The sequence below is a fragment of the Anopheles merus genome, chromosome 3L (genome assembly GCF_017562075.2).
Source record: "Anopheles merus strain MAF chromosome 3L, AmerM5.1, whole genome shotgun sequence".
NCBI lineage: Eukaryota > Metazoa > Arthropoda > Insecta > Diptera > Culicidae > Anopheles > Anopheles merus.
In genome coordinates, this window is record NC_054085.1 from 2,967,871 (window position 1) to 2,989,868 (window position 21,998).

At 44.6% G+C, this 21,998-nt stretch overlaps 2 protein-coding genes and 1 long non-coding RNA gene across 3 annotated transcripts; 1 reads left to right on the forward strand and 2 right to left on the reverse strand.

The window, feature by feature from the left end:
- Nucleotides 1-1,621: 1,621 nt before the first annotated feature.
- On the reverse strand, nt 1,622-2,347 carry LOC121598707. Its single transcript, XM_041925932.1, has one exon. The coding sequence runs from the start codon at nt 2,345-2,347 to the stop codon at nt 1,622-1,624; it is 726 nt and encodes a 241-aa protein (XP_041781866.1).
- Nucleotides 2,348-2,903: 556 nt separating this feature from the next.
- LOC121598708 (early nodulin-75-like) lies at nt 2,904-6,244 on the forward strand. The gene is made up of 2 exons (XM_041925934.1): nt 2,904-2,983; nt 5,419-6,244. Exons 1-2 carry the CDS (start codon nt 2,904-2,906, stop codon nt 6,242-6,244), a joined length of 906 nt encoding a protein of 301 aa, XP_041781868.1.
- Nucleotides 6,245-8,820: 2,576 nt separating this feature from the next.
- Nucleotides 8,821-15,176, reverse strand: LOC121599897. The gene is made up of 4 exons (XR_006005758.1): nt 14,956-15,176; nt 10,555-10,795; nt 8,996-9,056; nt 8,821-8,913 (listed from the first exon to the last, which is right to left on the reverse strand). It is a non-coding gene; the product is annotated as an uncharacterized LOC121599897 (long non-coding RNA).
- Between the last annotated feature and the right edge of the window lie 6,822 nt (nt 15,177-21,998).

Here is a 21,998-nt window from a genome sequence, read left to right on the forward strand (position 1 = left end):
TCCTGCGACGTCCGGTTCGTGCAGTGGTAACATGCATCATCGTAAATGCAAGCTTGGGTACACGGGCCCAGTCCCTACCCCTTGGGCGGATGATGGTACATGGCCAACCAGGAGGGGGGCAGGCATTCCAGGCAACTGGAATGTCTTAACGTCAGACCAGTCTAATGACGCTAAATCTGTCGAACTGGTGTATAGAAAAGAATATCCTACAAGTATCCGAAAATATATGTCTTTCTAATCTAACGAAAATAATGAGGAAAGCCCACTGAAACTAGCAGCCAAAAACGAATTAAAATGAACCTAATGATGAGTGATGGATAACCGGAAGCCTCAACCGTGACGGAGCAACTTATCCCGGATGGCAGCCAGCTTCTTTTTGTCTTCTTTTTTTCTTTTCTTTTTTTTATTTTCTTTACTTTTCTTTTCTAGATATCAGCGTGGAGGACATACTAAGGATCAAGATGAACCATCACACAAACGCCTAAAGGAAGATAAAAGGTACGCAGAGTGTTTTAGTGAGGTCGCATCTCATCTAATACAGATGGGTTACGATCAATGAATCCCACACTACCCACGCCATGGACGGTTGATATGAAAGTCGTGGGTGCCTTTTGAAAGTTTCACTCCGCGATAACAAAAAAAAAAGACGAGAGCAACGATGAAGCTACTAATAACAATTAACCTTAAATTTCTCAACATATCAAAACTGTGCGATCAATTTGTCTACATATTAAATATTATCTAATTAATCTGTATACGTTCCTTAGTAATGCGTACATGTGCTTAAGCGTAACTTAAGGTAAGTACTGTGATGTAGAATTTCCTTTAAAATATTTTAAGAGGTGATTAAACTGTTGATAGCGATATCGTTTTTCTCACTGACTGTAGCTGTTCTGTTTACGCATTAAGTTACACGAGTAATGTTTATAAAATATGTTTGGCTTGTAAGAGTATTGTAATTCGCTTAATTACAACCCATACCAGGATTGAGTAGTTCGGACCCTAAAAGACAAAATAAATTTAGTAAAATGAATACATACGTAAAACCAAATATCAAAACCTTACGTCGAAAACATCACCTCCGAAATTGTATGTAAGGCTAGCTTCAAAAACTAAATCACGTTGGTTCTGTAATGTTTCTCTGGATCTGGATGGATGGAATCTGGAAGCGCCAAATAGTGTTGGTTAAAGTGCTACTGTGCGCACTGTGCGCACAGCACATCATACTGTGCGCACAGCACAGCACAGTGCTTGAAGTGCGCATTGTACTAGCACAGTGCGGAAGTGCTAGCACAGTGCTAGCACTTTTCGCACACTTTGCACAGTGCGCTCTCTGAACACACTGCAAGGCAACACATACACACTGTATGAAGACTTACTGAGAGAACGCATTGTGCTGAGAGAACGCACTGTGCTGCCCAAATGACCAAAACGCGATGAATGGGTAAAACTACCCAAACTACCAAAACGCGAACTACTCCGTCAGGTCCCACGTAGATCTTTGTCACCATTCCCATTGGCCACCGCCCGACTGGTACGTTGTCGTCGCCCACTAATACAATCTGCCCGGTTTGTATGTTGGGGGTCCTTTTCGTCCATTTGGCGCTGCAACGTAACTGAGCTAGGTATTCCGTCCTCCATCGTGTCCAAAACTGCTGTGATAGTTTTTGTACTCGCTTCCATCGAGTTTTTGTGCCTTCCGAATCATGACCGTCACCTCGGCGGGAATTCCAAATGATGGTCTTCCAATCAGGAAATGAGCGGGAGTGAGAGGCTCCATGGCATCAGGGCTGGTGTGGGTTGCGGTGAGAGGTCTGGAATTGAGAATGGCTGAGATTTGATGCAGTAATGTTTGTAGTTCAATCACGTTTAGCTGGGCTCCTTTAGAGGCAGCTTTCAACAGTCGCTTTGCCACCTTAATATTGGCCTCCCAAAGTCCTCCGAAATTGGGACTCCGAGGAGGGATGAATGAAAATCGAATTCCCTTCTCGGCAGCGGCCCCTACTACGTCGTCTTGAAATTCTCGGTTGTTGAACGTTTTCCGAAGCTCACTTAGCTCCTTTTCAGCACCCACGAAGTTACGACCATTATCCGAATATATAATATCTGGTCTTCCACGAAGGGACACGAATCTGAGTAGTGCCGAGATAAAGGCAGATGTTGACTGATTCTCTACTATTTCCAAGTGAATTGCTTTAGTTGAGACGCACACGAATATGCACACGTAGATCGTTATTTTGTATTTTGATCGCGAGCCGGGTATCACCTCGAACGGACCGCACAAGTCTACGCCAGTGTGGGTGAATGCCGGCGACTCTGTTACGCGGGCAGCTGGCAACTGGCCCATCTGTTGACAAAACTGTCGAGGCCTGGCGCGAACGCATAATACGCAACGAGATAGCACACCTATTACCATGCGCCTAAGATCCCGCATCCAAAATTTCGAGCGAAACTCAGTGATGACAAAATCTGCACCGGCGTGAAAGTTGTCTTCATGGATATGTCGAATCATTACTTTAACAAATGGGTGAGCCTGAGGCACAAGTATGGGCAACTTACATTCCTCAGACAGGTCAGCGTTCAATAGTCGTCCTTGCACGTGAATCAAGTTATCCTTGACGATTGGGTTGAGGTGTTGGAAAGGTCCCTTCGCACTTACAGACCCGGTGTTATTCTTTTCTTGAACTTCATTTGGAAATGCTGAGGTTTGCATCACCAGTAGTAGAAGCTTTAGTCCATGGTCTAGTTCATCCAATCCTAGTGGGCCATTTCTTTTCTCAGCTGCCTGCTTGCAATTGACACGAATTTTAGTGGTATTTGATCTGAAGTTATGAATAGTTCTGCCTAGCCAGGCAAATTGTCGTCTAGTCTTAATGAATGAGTTGTGGTACTTGTACTGCGAGATGAGATCAGCACAAGTCGGACCTATGGTTGCCGTCAGTAACTGTGAGGTGCTAGCGCCTTCGTCTGGGATGGGAATGCTGTAGGTACACTGCTGGGGTGTTTCATCAGTACTGTTGAAAGGTGGCCCCTCAAACCACAGCTGTACGAACTCAGCGCTAGTTAATTTGCAAGCTGACAGTCCTCGAGAAACTATGTCTGCTGGGTTGAGTTTCGTGCGTACGTAATGCCAGTCGGAAACATGTGTTATTGCTTGTATTTTTGCCACCCTGTTCTTCACGAATACATCCCATTTCATATTGTTAGAGCGCACCCAAGCTAGCACTACTTGAGAATCTGTCCACCATTTTGTTTGAGTTATGCGAGTATCGAATACGTCCTTTATTTTTTCGTAGACTTCGGCTATAAGCAATGCTGCCTGTAGCTCCAATCGCGGAAGGGTGAGTTCTTTTAGTGGTGCAACCCTTGATTTTGAACACAACAGGTGCGATTTCCATTTACCCTTGACATTTAGAAAACGCAAGTATATAGCGCAACCATACGCTTTCGCGGAGGCGTCGCAAAATCCGTAAATGGAGGCATTTTTGGTTTCACTTGGCAGTACCATTCGTGGTATCTGCAACTGGCGAAGTAAGGGAAGCTGGGCAGTAAACTCATTCCATTCCTTTATCACGCAAGGTGACACCTCCTCGTCCCATTCTATGCCATCGCGCCACAGATTCTGCATCATGATCTTTGCTCTGATAATCACTGGCTGAAGAATTCCGATGGGATCATATAGTTTTGCAATTCTGGATACCAAATGTCGTTAACTCATGGTCTTAATTGGTTCAAAGAAGGAGTCATCAATGATCAGTTGAAAAGTATCCTCTGAGGGACACCAAGCCAAACCTAACATTTTTATGGCCTGCTTATCGCCAATCTGAACCGTAGACTCTCGATGTTCTACGGGTATGTCATCGATCACGTCAGGAACATTGGATGCCCATTTTCGTAAGGGCATTCCTCTGTTCAGGAGTGCCCTTTCGACGCCGGTTCGAAGATCACGTAGTTCTTCTGGCGTTGCAGCGCCGAAAGATAGGTTATCTACGTAGAATGATTTTTTAATTACGTCGGCAATTTTTGGGTACGTAGAGCGTACTTCCTGACCGGCCTCGTGAAGTGCCCTACAGGCAAGATATGAGGACGAAGCTTCACCGTATGTGACAGTGCGAAGTCGATACATTTTCGCTGATTGCTGTGGATCACGCCATAGGATACATTGCATCCAGGTATCAGGTTCTGCCACCCATATCTGACGATACATCTTTGCGATGTCTGCAGTGGCCACTACCGTTTGTGTACGAAAATCCAACCAAATATGCATTTGGTCAGGTTGCAGTACTGGTCCGATGGCTTGGATGTCGTTGAGTGAAACTCCACTGCTGGATTTTGCACTCGCATCAAATACTACACGCAATTTGGTGGTGGTTGAATCAGGTTTGATCACACACGAATGCGGTATCACGTAGCGTACCATATGTAGTTCATTCGCCTGAACTGGCGTCATATGTCCCATTTCCAAATATTCATGCATGAATTTCCGGTATTCATCGTAAGTAGGCTCATGCCGGGATAACCTCCGTTCGAGGGAAAATAGTCGTCGTTGCGCTTGTTCAAGAGAGTCTCCTAGCTGAGTCAACTCCCCCCGTAGAGGAATTCGAACCACGTAGCGATCATCTTCAGCACGGGTTAAGTGTCTTTTGAAGTGTTCGTCCAGGTCGAGTTCTTGAGAAATACCACTAATTGTTGAGATCGGAGTGATCTAATCAACCTTCCAAAATTGCTCGATACATTCCTTGAACTCATCTACACATTCCAAAGAGTTACAACTACGCATGGAAATTGGAATTGGAATTCAGAAGCCTGAGGCCATTGGATAAATGACGAACGCCGGAACGAAGAGCATCAAAGAAGACTCCAGCTCCTAGTATAGCATCAATCGAACCAGGATAACTGAAGCGCGCATCAGCAAGTGATTTCATGGGGGGCAATTCCGATTCAGCATACTCGATTACTCGGGTAGGTTGGTCATTTAGTCCAGGAAGAAGGTACATATTTAATTGGCGCCGATACGTGCCATTGGTGGTAGTAATTGAAACTTGTGTTTTATTAGTTATTTGGATATTGCCGCTTACCCCATTCAGTATTAAGTATCCAGGTGTCAATGGTAGTCTGAGTCGTTGGACAGCGTCAGTAGTGATGGCGTCCACCTGACTGCCCGAATCTATTATGCAGCGAATACGCTGCCATTTACCATCACCATCTTGCAACAGTAAAACCGCAGTTGCCAGTAGAACGTATTCCTGAGGAAGTAATAGGTTAACTGTAAGTGCGGGGTTGGTAGCCGCGCGCGTTAACTGCTCCTGTCTGGTTGGCGACCTGGTGCGATTAGGTCCTGGATGAGCAGGGCCCGATGACTTATTCACCGTACTATTTTCGAGTAGTGCCATGCCCCTTGTGATTGGTGTACAGCAGGAACGGGCCACCGCGCGAGAGCGATGCAGCACAGCACCAACAGGATCAGGCACCGCGCATCCACGACGCGATGATGAGCAGGAATGGGCCACCGCGCGAGAGCGGTGCAACACAGCACCAACCGGATCAGGCACCGCGCATCCACGAAGCGATGATGAGCAGGAACGGGCCACCGCACGAGAGCGATGCAGCACAGCACCAACAGGATCAGGCACCGCGCGTCCACGAAGCGATGATGAGCAGGAACGGGCCACTGCACGAGAGCAATGCAGCACAGCACCAACCGGATCAGGCACCGCGCATCCACGAAGCGATGATGAGCAGGAACGGGCCACCGCACGAGAGCGATGCAACACAGCACCAACAGGATCAGACACCGCGCATCCACGAAGCGATGATGAGCAGGAACGGGCCACCGCACGAGAGCGATGCAGCACAGCACCAACAGGATCAGGCACCGCGCATCCACGAAGCTATGATGAGCAGGAACGCGCCACCGCACGAGAGCGATGCAGCACAGCACCAACAGGATCAGGCACCGCGCATCCACGAAGCGATGATGAGCAGGAACGGGCCACCGCACGAGAGCGATGCAGCACAGCACCAACAGGATCAGGCACCGCGCGTCCACGAAGCGATGATGAGCAGGAACGGGCCACCGCACGAGAGCGATGCAGCACAGCACCAACAGGATCAGGCACCGCGCATCCACGAAGCGATGATGAGCAGGAACGGGCCACCGCGCGAGAGCGATGCAGCACAGCAACAACAGGATCAGGCACCGCGCATCCACGAAGCGATGATGAGCGGGAACGGATGGGCATGACGAATGGGGTGCGATGATAACCAGATAGTCACTTCTCACTCCCATTGCTTTCGACGTGCAGCATCGTATGGTGTTTCTTGGAGCATACTTGGCATCGTTTCTCGCAAGGGCATTTTGCTGCAGCATGCTGTCGGGAGAAGCAATTGATGCACTTACCTAAGGCCATTATGTAGTTGGTACGCTCCAAAAACGACCGCACGCGCAGTTCCGGACACAACGTTGACAAGTGCCCTGTTTTATCGCACGCATAACACCGTCGCACCGCCATCCATGATTGGTTTCTATGGCCTGTCGTTCCGATATCTGCATGCCGGCCTTCTGCGTGCACAGTAGCGGACAGCATCGCGCGCTCCGTCCGCGCCGGTGCGTGGTTTGTGGCGGGACGTTCCGTCCGGAAGTTGTTTCCAGGCTTGGCCTTAGGTTCGTAGTAGAGGGTGTTGGCCAGCTGATCTAATACGTTGCGGAGTGCCTTCCACGTAGGGATCTGCTGAGCATCCAGGCGGCGAGTGATCTGAGCAGTGGTTTCTTCGTCCAACTTACTCAAAACGAAACTCACAATCATACCATCTTCCACTGCTGATGCGGCTTGATCCATTTTGCCAGCAATCTGGCGCGCTGACGAGGTCGATGTTTCCACGGCGTCGATAAGCCGCATCAATGCCGTTGAAGACGCTGCTGTCAATTTCGGTAACTCGTACAGCTGCTGAAAGTGGCCGAGAAATGCCACGCGCTTTTTGTAGAAGCGTTCCTCAAGACGTTTCCACGCGTCTTGGAACGTCATTCCAGCATTTTCAAATTGCTTCGCAGCTGTTACGGGCTATTTCGCACCGTTCAAAGCATTGCATGAGGAAGGCGTAGCGGTCTGCATCTTCTTCCAATCCATCCACGCGTTTGTTGAACCGCCCCGCGAACGCAGGTCACTCCGATGACGATTACGAAAATTTGGGTAGATCTAGCCGTGGGAGATGGTTCTTTTTTGCAACGACCGGCAGCATCGTCATGTCGAGTGCTGGCGTCGTAAATATGTTCCCCGGGTGCAGCTCGGCCAAGGCGCACTTTGCCGTCGCGTACGCCTCGGTGAAGGGGACCCGTCTTGGATGCGGTCCCGCGAGACCCTCGAGCTGCAGGAGAGCGTTTCTACCGTCGCTCCATAGCGACTCTAGTATTTCGGCCTTTATAGAAGACATGGTTTTGGAAAGCTTTCCTTCGCGAGCCTCATCGAGTATCGCTTTAACTGCACCTTCCAGCGCAGTTAGCTGTCGCGCTACCTCGATGCTGTGCTCGCTGTCACCCGGCGTCGTCATGGCTGAAGCACTTGTAATATTTTATACGCTTACACGAAGCACTACACTCGCGTTGTATAACGTCGGGGTCACCAAATGTTTTTGCTCGAAGCCGCTCAAATATTTCCTCACGAATTAGGTATTTTCTTTCACTAAATTGTACGATTGATCACGAAAGTATATTTCTGCGCATTCACTGCGAGATTTATTTCAATATAGATATCACTCGCGAACGCGTCTTCACGACCCGATGGCCTTCGAACGAAAGAGAGCGATCTTCCGTTGCTTGATCCTTTGATCACTCTCTCGCCGGACGGTAGAGATCGCGTTCCTCTTGCATTACACGTGGCGGCGATACGTGTCGTCACGCGATTGGTCGAGAGAAAGATTATAGTATCAAACGCGTTCGAAATTCGTGTGCGAATATAGATTCGCGTTCGGGCTTATAGAACATATAACGAACGCATTCTTCTTATAGCTTCTTATATAGAGCGAATTCGGCTTATAGAACACGAACGCACAGCACAAGTCGACTTCTTTTTTTTCTCTGTTTCGAGTGGACCGTTTTTTATCGGTCACCATCTCCCTCTTCTCCCACTCTCTAGAATTTAATATGTATGAGTTTTAAGTGAAGGGGAAAGGGGAGGAGATGTAGCAAAGTGAATTAAAGTTGATGAGGGGAGTGGGGAATGACACATTCAACAGTTACCGCCAATATCGAAAATTCGACATCGGCCGGTGGTGTTTGGGGTATCGGCGTTCCGTGTGGACCACCGATGCGAAATGAAATCATTGTGTATATTTTCGTACAGTATCTCATTGCGGCGGAACCTTACAAATGTTATCGCGCGGTCGAATCAGGAATCGCGCATCGGATCGATGGAAGAAGGGAGTACGAACGAGAGGGGAGAAGAGGAAGCACAGAGAAAAACGCTGCACATTCACTCATACATTCTTACAGCAGCAGGCAATTCGCGAGAACATGAAATCGGGAGAGTATATTTTAACGCTCGTGAATAAGTGCAAGCAGGTCCCGACAGACAAAGAGAACGAAATTTTCAGGCGAGGGGTAGGTAGAAACACGCGGTGGAGGCCCGGCCCAAGATCGGATCCGAAGTCCGTTGTTTTGGGCTCGAAATTAAAAATGGCGGATGGAGCGCTCCCTGGGAGAGGAGTGCGCTCTCTCGTTTGCATTCAAAATACACGGTACGCTCTCTCGAATTCACGAGGTTGTTTTCTTTCATTGTGTGAGTGAAACATCGCGGATCTTGCAATGGTGTGTGTGTCGTAGCTTGCTGCGTTTATTCAAAGCTGTCAAATCAAACTTTGTTTACATTTCATATCGGCCAAATAGTTGAACGCGTCGGAGTTATTTGAATAGTGGAACTGGAAAAGGAAACAAAAGTTAGTGAAAAACATTACAAATTACTTTTAGTTTAATGGTTTACATGGAAGAATGTTCACTAACCTCTAATATAGTATTTTACAGCCGTGCATCGTTTGTGTGTTTGCAAAACAGTGATATTGTCCTGGAAAGTAAGAAGAAGTAAAAGTGAGTAATTTTATTTGTTACTATTAGAAGGAAGGAAATGAGTTAAATATCTTAATTAAACATTCATTTACTACAGATGTCGACACCCGCAAAGCATTTGTTTTGTGACCAAAATATGGTGGAATCGCAAAATGAACCGCTGGAACCTGCTGTGCCAGTTATAGTGCATGGACCAACTGTTATGCCCTTATCGAGCGTACCAACTGGCCGATTAAGATGCAAAGTGAATCGAGCTAATCGAGAATCATCCGTAACAGGTGTTGCTGAAGTTATGTCTCCCGTTACTACGCATTCTATCGGTAACATATACGGAATGCAGCCATCGACGTCGGCAATCAATGTGAATTCTGCTGCCTCATCCGTTGTTACTTCGATTAATTTGAATACGGCAGCTTTGCTTCCTTGTGGGACCGTGATCCGGACCATTGCACCATCCACGGCAGGTGCTGTAACATCCGTAGTAGCATCGACGGGAAAAACACCAACATCAGCCACGTATAGCGGAGGAATATATGGCTTGCAGCCTTCGTCGTATGCTGCTGTACCTTCAAGTATCTCGTCGGTTAGAATGCCTAGGGCATTTATGTTTCCATCAGGAAAAATGATCCGTTTCCCTGCACCAACGGTATCTGTGCACGGTTCAGCAGCAGTGCCTACGTCGGGAACAAGTACGGCCTGGCATATGCAGCCATCGACGACTACTACAACAGTAACATCATACTCTGAGCCTACGGTAGGAATGCCGACCTTAGCTAGGCTTCCTTCTGGAACCATGGTTCGGATCGTGACACCGTCGATGTTTGCGTATGGTGCATCCACTGTGGCTAAATCAGGAACGACAACGGCTTGGCGTATGCAGCCATCGACAACTGCTGCTACAGTATATGTCCCATCATACGCTGGGGGTCAAGTGAAAGTGACTACAACGGATGCATTCCATACTGGAACCGAGGTTAAGCCCTTTTTAAAATCGGTGTCTTCGCATGGTGCGTTGGTAACGCCTGCACCTGAAACACGATCCTCGTCCAGTTATGTGGGGTCTGAGCCTTCAGTGTATATAAAAACACCATGTGTGCTTCCTTCAGGAACCATCATAAGGCAAATTGGACCATCGGTATCAGCGCAAAGTGTGTCTGTTGGGCTATTGCCTCGATCAACTTCAACAACGCCAGCCACTTTTCACTACACCGCTGCAGTTTCTAACAAGCAAATGTCGCCCGCTGCAGAAGTTTCATTTCTTTCTTCCGCCATGCCTTCTATACAAATTATCTCTTCGGAAACCGAGATTCGGACCATACCACCAGCAGCGCCTACACAAGAAACACCGGTATTGGCTTCAAAGGGAGCGGCACCAGAAACCATTGCAGCTTTAAATTATCCCGATTATTTAATTCCGCCATTGGCGACGTCTAGCAGAGCTGCATCCGATGAGTCTACGGTGAAGAAAATTTCATTAACAGAAACAGTAAACTTACCTCGTGTTACTGGGTCGCCATCGGACTTGAAAACTGCGTTTCCTTCGTCGAAAACGGCCACGGTAAAAACAAGCACATTGCCCATTGTTTCGCCGACCCAGCATGATTCCGTTGATATGGTTGATCGAACAAATTCTAATGATGAACCGATAGAATATGATGATACAGTGGAGCACAGCAATATAACAGAACCAGTTGGTGAAAATCAGAACCAGTGCGAACGAGTACACACATGCTGTTCCTTGTGTCGTGCAAATCGTAAAAAAACAGAAACAAGAAATTCACAAATGTTTGTTATGATTAGTGATATGTTCAATATCTTAAAACCTATGGCAAATGCACGGCTTAACGCGCTTTCGCTTGACATAGAAAAAATCAAAACTATTAATGAATTAGCTGAGTTGGATAGCAAATTAAATGACAAGCATTTTTTCTATGCAACAACTCAGCGCATAGATGCTGATATAAATGCTGAAGATGCAAATAGTAGGATACATCAAGCTCTTGATAGACTTTTCGACAGAATTTTTTTTGCTACATGCAGTTGGTCGGGAAGAGGTAACCCAGAACCGAAACACAAATTTAGTGAATTTAAAAATGTGTTACGGCTTTTTCAATCAATAGCAACAAATCACTTTGGCATAGAGGTCGATTATGCTTATGTTGAGACCTACATTCAAGGTAAATTGAAACATGCACCGGCAAGAACGAACTTAAATGAATTTAAAACAACTGCAACGAAACGCAAGCGAAATTAACCATTAACCGAAATTAACATTAAGGTGAAGTCAACTGAACGGACTGTGATGTACATACAAATATTATCTTCCAAGTCATTAAAGCTAAATTTTAGACAATAGAGAATTAGTACAATAAGATGAAGTCATCTGAACGAACTGTGATGTATATACAAATATTATCATTTAAGCTATTCAAGCTAAATATTAGACAATAGAGAATTAGTACAATAAGATGAAGTAAACTGAACGAACTGTGATGTATATACAAATATTAACCTTTGAACTATGTTAGCGAAATCTTAAAAAAGGCTGTATGTTTAACATTTCTCTTGTTGAACAACAAAAATGATTTATTTTCCAATAGGCTAAGAAAAATTAAATAGCCGTAAAAAGACTGAATATTTATGATGGAAACTGCGATATTTGTTAAAGCTATGAGCTATGATTAAATGAATTACTATTTTATTATATAAGTGAATTCAACGGATACGGGTAACATATAGAAATAAAATTATCAAACATACCAAAATCTGTTTAATTTTTTCATATCATAATGCGTGTAAGCTTTTGGGTTCGAGCTTAACTTTATTACTTTATTATTGCTTTATGCTTTATTGGTCCGAACTGGCCAATGGTTGCGAGAGAAGTGGCCGAGCGATCGGCGCATCCGATCGCTGCTTCCTCATTCGTCCTGCACTAAACTAATTTAATTCTAATTTTATATACATACAAATACGCTCTGTCTATATACTCTATACCACAAGGTGATATCCACTTTAGGTGGTGTATATGAGAGTGGCATTGAGATTGCGGCATCTGATCAGAAAAAATCTCCCTTCAAGTTAAATATCAAAACAAAGGTTAGCTGAACAATAAATAGTTGTAAATAGTTATTTATTTATGTTTTTACAATGAAGTATGGAGCATAGGTACAAAAATAAATCTATTATCACTTATATTAATTGCTACCATTTTACATTTTATATCTGATTGTAAAAATACCATTTCATTTGTGGAAAGATGGCACATATTCGCTTCAAACATATCTATCATCCACCTAGAGGAGTGGTATGTGGTACTTTCATCTATTTCACTAAAAGCCTTGCCGCTAATGTACATAACTGATCCTTCCATTTTTGCACTGGTATATTGAACTATATAATCATCGTGAGTTAAAAACCAATTGGATTGCTTACTGGGATAAAGAGTAATAATCGAGTTAACGTGTGCAACTACACCATTACTTTTAGATTCAATGTAAGGAAAAGGTGAATTTTCACTGCTTGACGAGCGTGTTGGAATCTGTTCAGATATCCTGTTCGCCGTCTGCACCAAAACCTTATGTCCATTTCGTAGGGTTTTACCCACATCCTGTAATTTAGCTTCATAGCGATACGAAGAAAATTTAGGAAGTGGTCCAAATTTGTTCACATCTTCGAAAACATGCAATAAATTATGCACATTACTGGTTATCCGATGTTCCCCGTAAATAGTACCATACTGTACAACAAACTGTTTAAGCATAATATGTGCAGCTGGCCAATGTTCTTTGTAAGAATCAGAAGAGAATAGTCTTATCGCACTAAAGTATAACATGAAATGTTCATACTGTTCTTTTGTTAACACCTCCTTCAACACTATGAAACTAGCATAGTTCAAAAACATATTGAATTCACTGGCTTTCCAAAAACCGGTATCTTCAATACTACGCAATTTGCGGTGAAACTCTAAAGGAATTTCCACCTCGTCAAGAATGTTATTGATCCTATCAATTGTTTCTTTACTCCATTTCGGACCACTACCTAACTTGCCGGATTTCCAGCCGTTTATTGACGTTCGTGTAACTCCGAAGTCAATCAGATGCAACAGATCTGCAATAATAACATTCTTGATGATATCGAAATGGAGAAGCTTTATAAGTGGCGTTGTTTCCCTGTGATGTTCGCCGTAGTTACAGTTCCTAAAGTTTTCGTGCGTTCTCGGCGGTGCGTCTATGTCGGGAAAACACATCACTCTTGCAGTTTTGTTGAATTTTCCTTCAACGGTACATTTCTGGCAACCATTTTTGTGATTGAAGTATGCTACTCCTGAAAAAAAAGACAAAAAGAAAGGTAATATTAGTTATACATGTCACAATTTTGGCTGGACCGTAATAGGCATCTTTTTTAAATAAACATGTTGTCGTTTGTACTAGATTTTCAACAACCTACCTTTAATAAAAGCTCGTGCAGGTGAGTCAGCGATGAAAGCCCAAACGCGTACTGTGATCAGCTTATTGGCTATTACAATGCCAGTCTCCATAAATTCGTTGAGCTCATTTACTAGAGGTTCAAGGTATTCCTTCAGGCTTGCGGGTTTTGATTCCCCCAAAAATTTTCCAACCATTAATACTGGAACCTCGGGCATCTCTTCAATGCTCATTAATATTGGCCAAAACTGCTTACGAGAACTTTTGTGTAATGGCAGTCCATCGATGGAGAAGTTTAATGAAAATTTGTTGACTCTTGGTTGAACATTACCAAATTGTTTCACAAGAGCTGCTTTTATTCCTGGATACCAAAATTCTCCTTCTGCTATTTGCTTTATTTCTCGTCCACATTGCTTTGTTCTAAGCAGTGTTCGTGCATCTTTGGGCAGCTTAAAATTGGTTGTATCGCGTAATATTTCTAACAGTCCGTTGAGAGCCGTATGCGTCTGATACGTTTTCAAAGCCCAAATTCTGAGTCGTTCCGCCATCGCCTCACTGTTAGTTGGTGCGGTTTGCTGTGCACTATCGGAGCCTGTCTCTTCTATGTTTTCGGTGTCGTCTATATTTTCATAACTTTCTATATTGTCACACTCGTCGAAAATTATCCAATCACCAATGTATTCTTCTTCAACGATCTGCTCTTCAACTGGGTAGCTGATACATTCTTGGTAACTTGTTGACGGAATATTTGAAACACTAGGGATCTCTGCATCCGGCGATGCCATATTTTGGCTCTGTAGGTCATCGGACCTACTGCTGCTACTATCGTCAAACGTTTCTGCTTCGTATCGCTTGTTCATATTTTTGATAATTTTATACATCGAACCCGTTTCGCGCATCCTTTTATCTGAACCTTTTTCACGCATCCTGTTTTCCGAACATGTTCCACGCTTCCTTTTTTCAGAATCACGCTTTTCACTATTTTCACTGTTCTCAGTTTCACGGTTATCAATTTCACGATTCTCCATAGTTAAAATCTAGGCAAAATACAGTATTCGTAAGCTCGCAAAATATATCTTCAGTCTGACTTATTACAATTTGACAACACAAAAATGTTTAAAGGGAATACGAATGTTCAACTCCTAATGAAGTGACTGCCCGAATACAATTGACAGAAGTACAGTATGTGTTTGTTTTTATAAGCACGATAAAAGGTAAAACAATCGATATACCGATACTTTGACAGGTATTTTTTATGACAAGGTAAGGATAATAACCGATACTTTGTTAGGTAAAAATATAGAACTAAGGACAAATAAACATCGTACCCTTATTCGTGTACCAGAGTATTTATATGATACGACAAACCAGGTACCAGAGGGGTACAAATAACACGTTTTTAACAACAACAACAACAAACAATATGAAATGTACAACAAGTAACAAACAAAAACTCACGTTACTTTTTCTTACCTTTGTTCACAAACACTGCACTTTGTTAAAACGTAGTTGCACACTCCTTAAAGCATTTCACATATTTCACAAAACATTGTATAACTAGCAAAACTTTAAACATCGAAAGCTAAAATAAACACTATTGAAAACACTTGTTTCACGCAGACGCTAGTGGATTAAAGATAGAAAATTTTCGAAGTGTCAACTAGTCTGCGTCGCTGAAAATTTATTCACGTAAATCAGAGTGAGAAAGCTCGGGGTACTGCGATCAAAAGTTGTAAAGGCGAGACGGAGGAACGCACATGCAACGACGAGCACACCAAACTGAGCGCGCAGGCTGAAAGTGAACGCACACATTCACACATGTGTAGTTGTGTGAGTGCAAAAACTGTGTAGAAACCAAAACACGCTCTCGCCTCCGAGCAATTCCGCGTATTTCCAGCCGTCTCCCCCTGCTTCTACATGCCCCTCGCCTGAAAGACGCACACTTTTACATTCTCTTTGCTAGTAGGGGTGCGGTATAGAGCAAAACAGCCCAGTTTTTGTTCAAGCTAGGTCCAAAATGTTTCCTTGGGTGAGAGAGCGCACTGTGCTGAGGGAGCGCACTGTGCGAAGAGAGCGCACAGTGCGAAAATCCAAGGAAACATTTTGGACCTAGCTCGGCTTGCTCTGCGCTGAACTGGTACCCCCTCGCACTTGATTCCAGCGAATTGACACCCCCTCCCGCTCGTTTCTTTCGTAGCGCGCTTCCCTTCACACGGACTTGGTGCACCCGAATCAAAACAAAAACTCGTACACATCAAAGTAGGTTTATATTTTTTCACTTGTATTGCAAATAAAAGCACATTTAAATACATAGCTTCACACAATCTTGCTGCAAACCACACACATAGAAAAAAAATCGTCGCATTTCAAATAGCCGCCTAACTGCGTGGATCCCGTTAGTGATGTTCAATACAGCAAAAAAAAAGCATTGAAATAAAGCAGCGCAAATCACACATTTAAGATAAATGATGAAAGATAAGCGCAGCTTCATTTCGATGTGCACAACACTTCAACACTTAGCGAAACTTCGATCGCCCGGGACTTAGGCAAACACGCGTGCGACCTTTCACGGTGAACGCTTGAGCTGAACTGATGATTTCGTGTGGTGGCAAGAAAGTGAACGCACAGAGGAACACTCGCTGCACTAGTGCGAGCGAGACACCGATACCAGCATACCGCTGCGAAAAAAAACTGAGCGCGCAGGCAGAAAGTCAACGCAAACATTCACACGAGTGTGATTGTGTGAGTGCAAAAACTGTGTAAAAACCAAAACTCGCGCCTCCGCGTAATTCCGCGTATTTCCAACCGTCTCGCCATGCTTCTACATGCCCCTCGCCTGAAAGTCGCACACTTTTTCATTCTCATTGCTAATAGGGCTAGCACTGTGCTAGCACTTCCGCACTGGTACGAAGTGCGCACTGTGCGCACAGTGCGCACAACACACTTAGGGCACAGTTGTGGAATTGTGCTACTTTACCCAACACTAGCGCCAAATAATAGAATCATAACAAGTAATTTTACTTCCGTCATGTACACGAGAATCATATGCCACCATCCGGCACGGAAACCACAACCAAATGGTTTGGATGACCAAACTCACTGTTGGCACGTTTATTCAATTTCTACGAATTGAGTTTGATATATACGGTCTAGTCTAGGGGGCCCCTAAAATATAGAATAAGATGATGTTTATATTACAGGGTTTTCAACGGTTATATTGACATGTTCAACTACCCGCTGCGCAAAGCGACGGAAGGCGTTATGGCGTTCTGAGAATTTTATCATGCCTTCCTTTTCTCTCCAACGGCAAATTTGTCAAGCAGCTCGTCGAGCTACCCGTCCCTGGCTCCACCTCATTCCCCTCGCCTGAGCGCGCTGCCGAAGGTTTGGATGTGTTGGTGTGTCAGACGGCCAATCGCTGTCAGCCGTCGTCCGTGCTTTTTCCCTCCATAGCGCCATCTCTTTCTCGCGTGTGGTCAATGCTCGCGAGCTGTTGTGGCGCCTAAAAATGCCGTTAACAAACATTGCGGCGATGAAGTTACATTTAAACAAATCAAACCAAAAAATCGCAATGAGTTCAAACACTACAATATAAAAATGACTAAGGAATCGCTAGTTTACGCAGGGGGGTTTGCTGTGCAACGCGCAGAATCCTAATCCGCATTAACACGTTCAGTCCGGCGCTGATTTTCATGAGCTTACCGTTCCGCCGGCATCTAGAACGCAAGCTGATTTTGCAACCGGCATATTGGAAAGTTCACTGGCAGTCCCTGGAGCCTGCCATCGAACTTAACGTGTTAAGCATTAAGCATAAGTTACACTAAGCATAAGTTACATAAGTTAAGTTACACTAAGCTTTTTTGCTTTTGTATGGTGTAGATTACACAGATATACTGAGCCGTCTGCGCAAGGGTGTGAGTGTGCGTGTGTGTGCCAAAACTGTCGCCAAATGTGTTATCTTCCAAAATGTTATGATCGATCGAAGGAAGGTGATCATGACAGTGGCGGAGTAGGGGGAATCGGGGGCGCCCTAGGCGGAAAGACGAGTTGAGGCCCCTGTAAATGGTAGCTGATGACCAGGAGGAGGAGGTACTGGCATACAGCTGTTATGAGATTTAACATTATACTTAAATTGCCGGCGGGGTGGGGGGGGGGGATTGGCGATGGAACCCCTACGATCATCGGTCACATGTCCTAAAATTGTTGCCGGCGGGGGGGGGAGTGCAGAAGGTTCTCCAGCGACGGGGCCCCAACGACCATCTTTCCGGCGGCCCTTGTCGCTAATACTCTGTCCACTTGTAGACATACGGCATACTACAGACTAGCGATATTCGGCGACCGCCTAGTTCGTCTACCGTTAGATCCGCCGCTGGTTCATGACGATGTTTTTTTTATTTTGGAGGTGCATCCTTCCTTCTGCCTGCAGCGTATGCATCGGGAAGCAGACAATGTGGCAGTATGCAAGTTATCCGCTGGATAGGAGCGGTCCCGCGGCACCGCCGTCATTCCTCACATCTGCATGCCCGTCGTGGGTTCTAACCGCGTATGAACCGTCCGCCGTAGCAAGGGCTGACTATCCGGCTACGTGGTACTCAAGTCCTGAAAATGCCGGCATGATCGCGTAGACTATTACGCCAATAATAATAATAATAATAATAATAATAAGCAGAAGAAGAACTTAGCATAGCAGTCCACACTCGGGGAAGGTTTTTGTTTTGACTTTGGTGCTGCCGGGTCTACCGCTGTGGCGCGACAAATGCACGGAATTCACTCGACTAAAACATGAACCTACCGATCCGAACCCATTCCAAGGCAATGCCGGTCAATCAGCGTCATGATAACTTCTCCAAACCAACAAGCCGCCAGATTCTGGACGGGCAGGTGCAGCACCATATGCGCGAAAGAAATTTGCTACATATCACACGCACGTTTGCTTCGATCGTGTGCCTTTTTAACACCCCCAACAGCAGAACCGATCGCAAAGATCGTGGTGCCAATCCGATAGTTGTGTTGTCTCTCAGGTAGCGAAATCGAAAATGCATGGACTTTGTAGCCGCAGCGGATGAAAATGTACGCATCAGAATCAAATAGTTTTGGGGTTTCCACACGCAGGCACACACACACACAAAAACACACACACACACGCACGCGAGCACGCACGCACACACACACGCACACATGCACGTACGCGTGTACGCAGGCAGGCACCCGCGAAAGCGCAAACGCAAGCACGCACCCACGAAAGCGCGAACGCAAGCAGGCCAGCGCAGATTTTGGTACATTTTCTGCTCTGGAAACTGCTCGAATTTGCGCAGCGGGTAGCTATTGAATCGTTCGAGCATATAATTGACAAGTTCAGAAAGTTATTGAATTGTACGGAAGATGGCGTTGACAAGTTCGACACATCTGTTGAATAGTTCGGTTGCAGCGTTTTGCCGGCTGCACCAATTCGTGTAGTATTTGCACTGGGTCAGCCTTGTCAAACTTGTAAACATACGAAGCGTCAAGCTAGCTGCAGATGTGTTGTGGCTCGTGCATTTTACTATACCAAACATTTATCCAAACTATTAGTTGGCTCTCGGACAATTGAACAGGTATTTACAATTAAACAGGTATTTCCTTCGATCTATGTTTTGCTCACACCTTCCTTCATACATGCAAAAATGTATTACGTTCTCCTCTAGCCCACACCAATACCAGCGTGGTTGCAGCAGTTGTCTAGTGGTGCGGTAGCAGCTACACATTACATATTTGTGCCAACGAGCAATTCCTTTGTAGCAAAATTATTTTCTTCAGTGAAAATCGTCAAAAAACATTGGAGAAATGGCTACTAATAAACGAGCAACTATTTCGCACGAAGAAAAGCAACGAATTGTACAAGCGTACCTGGATAAACGCCGGGTTACCGATATTGCCAGCGTTATGGGTTACAAAGTAGCAACGGTATCCCAGATCATCCGAAAGTTTATGAAGGAAGGAAAAATTGTTACTGATTTGCACAAGCGCGGCGGTATCAAACCCAAGAAACTAAATAATGAACAAATATCTATTTTGCAATCGTGGATTGATGATGATTGTTCAATTTCTCTAAAGAAATTGTCGGACAAATGTTTGCAAGAATTTGGCATACATGTAGCCAAATCCACGCTGCATGCATATATCAAGGCGTTCTATTACTCGCTAAAACGAGTTCAAATTTTACCAGAACGTCGAAACAATGCTACCAACATAGAAGTGCGACAACAATACGCTTCGTTGTTTACAGAGCTGCAAATGGAACAGGATCCGGACAGTTTTATTTTTGTAGATGAAGTTGGTTTCAATGTTTCATTACGAATCAATAGAGGCCGCTCTAAAATTGGAACCCCGGCTACTCATGTTGTCGGATCAATTCGATCCCGCAACATCAGCATATGTTGTGCCATGACACGTAATGGTGTATTGGCATATCGATCACGAGATGGGGCGTTTAACACAGCAGCCTTTGTCGACTTCTTGGAAGACTTGAAAAACAATATCGATGAAAAAGAGATCAATGCACCTATTATATTCATGGACAACGTCGCGTTCCTTAAATCGCGACACGTTCAAGAATTTGCTGAAACTAATAATATTCAGCTACAATACATACCACCGTATTCTCCTTTCCTCAACCCTATCGAGAACATGTTCTCGAAGTGGAAGAACATAGTCTCCAGAGTGCGGCCACAAAAGGAGGACCAATTAATGCAGGCCATTCAAGATGGTGCTGCGCTTATCTCGTGCGAAGATTGTACGGGATATTACAAAAGCATGCTGAAGTACATCCGAAAATGCAGCGCAGGAGAAGAAATTATTCATTAATTATTATGAATTCCTTTTGTTAGTACTTGTTACAATGAACTTTGTTATTTTTGTTTCGTTGATATTTAAAACTTATGTTAACGTTCTCTAGTTGTTATGTTAGTTTTTAATTATTTGAATTACTAAACATGAATTATAATTTGGCTAGTGTTATGTTATGTCATTGAATGACCAAAAATACAATTGTTGGTTATTGCACTGCATGAATGGGATTTCAAATTTATTTGTTGTTACAACACTTTAAATTTACACTGGATATCATACGTATTGATGGTTTTTTTTCATTCAGTCTCTCAAACTTATACCCCCCCCCCCCCCTAACTTATAGGATTGGGACGAAACCCGTCGAGAGCTGGCAGAACAAGGTGCCGTGCGTGAGGCCGCGAACCGACCGCATCCTCAGAATGCTACGGTCGAATTATCCCGCAAGTGATCAGAGCATTGGTATAGAGGCCTCGACAAAGCACGAACGGTGCAAAAGAGACTGCAACAACCAAGGGGGACGTGGCCTCACTTTAGCTTATGTTAGACCTCTGGGGAGGTTCTGGGGACGTTCTCCTCACTCTTAGCGGTAGTGAGGACAGGGTGTTAGAAAAGTGGGAAGTGGGGAGGGATGATTAGATAAGATGTGTTAGGTGTTCTGCGCATGGAAAGCCCTTGCACGGAAAGGCTTCGAGGATCAGTACAAGCCCTCCCACACAGACCCCTCGCTGGGCAAGAGGGAATGGAGTGGGCGAGTACTGGGGGTGTAATTTGCACATCAAACAGACAAATAAAACCTGTCCGTGATATATGAAAGAAAAAACACACATATACGCACACACACACACACACACACACACACACACACACACACACACACACACACACACACACACACACGAGGAAACTTTATCACACATACAAAAAGCCCGCGCATTGCTCTCAAGTAATTCATAGTGCGACCGGTCAACATATGTATACATTTCGAACCCGCGGCATTTATCCGTTTTCAATCTAAGCAGTAACCTGGAAACAATTATCTGGTCTTAAAAACAATATTAACACCCAGGGAACTGCACACTGCCGGTTTCTGTTGCAACGCTCCGATGCCTTCAGCCAGTACGAAGCCACAACACTAACGATATTTAAAAAAATATCATCGCCAGGTTGAATTAAACTGGAACAATAATAAAAATAGTATTGAGAATTTGTGGCGGCGTTAAACAAAATGATTTTCCTGCGAAGGAATTGCTCGTTGGCACAAATATGTAATGTATAGCTGCTACCGCACCACTAGACAACTGCTGCGACCACGCTGGTATTGGTGTGGGCTAGAGGAGAACGTAATACATTTTTGCATGTATGAAGGAAGGTGTGAGCAAAACATAGATCGAAGGAAATACCTGTTTAATTGTAAATACCTGTTCAATTGTCCGAGAGCCAACTAATAGTTTGGATAAATGTTTGGTATAGTAAAATGCACGAGCCACAACACATCTGCAGCTAGCTTGACGCTTCGTATGTTTACAAGTTTGACAAGGCTGACCCAGTGCAAATACTACACGAATTGGTGCAGCCGGCAAAACGCTGCAACCGAACTATTCAACAGATGTGTCGAACTTGTCAACGCCATCTTCCGTACAATTCAATAACTTTCTGAACTTGTCAATTATATGCTCGAACGATTCAAT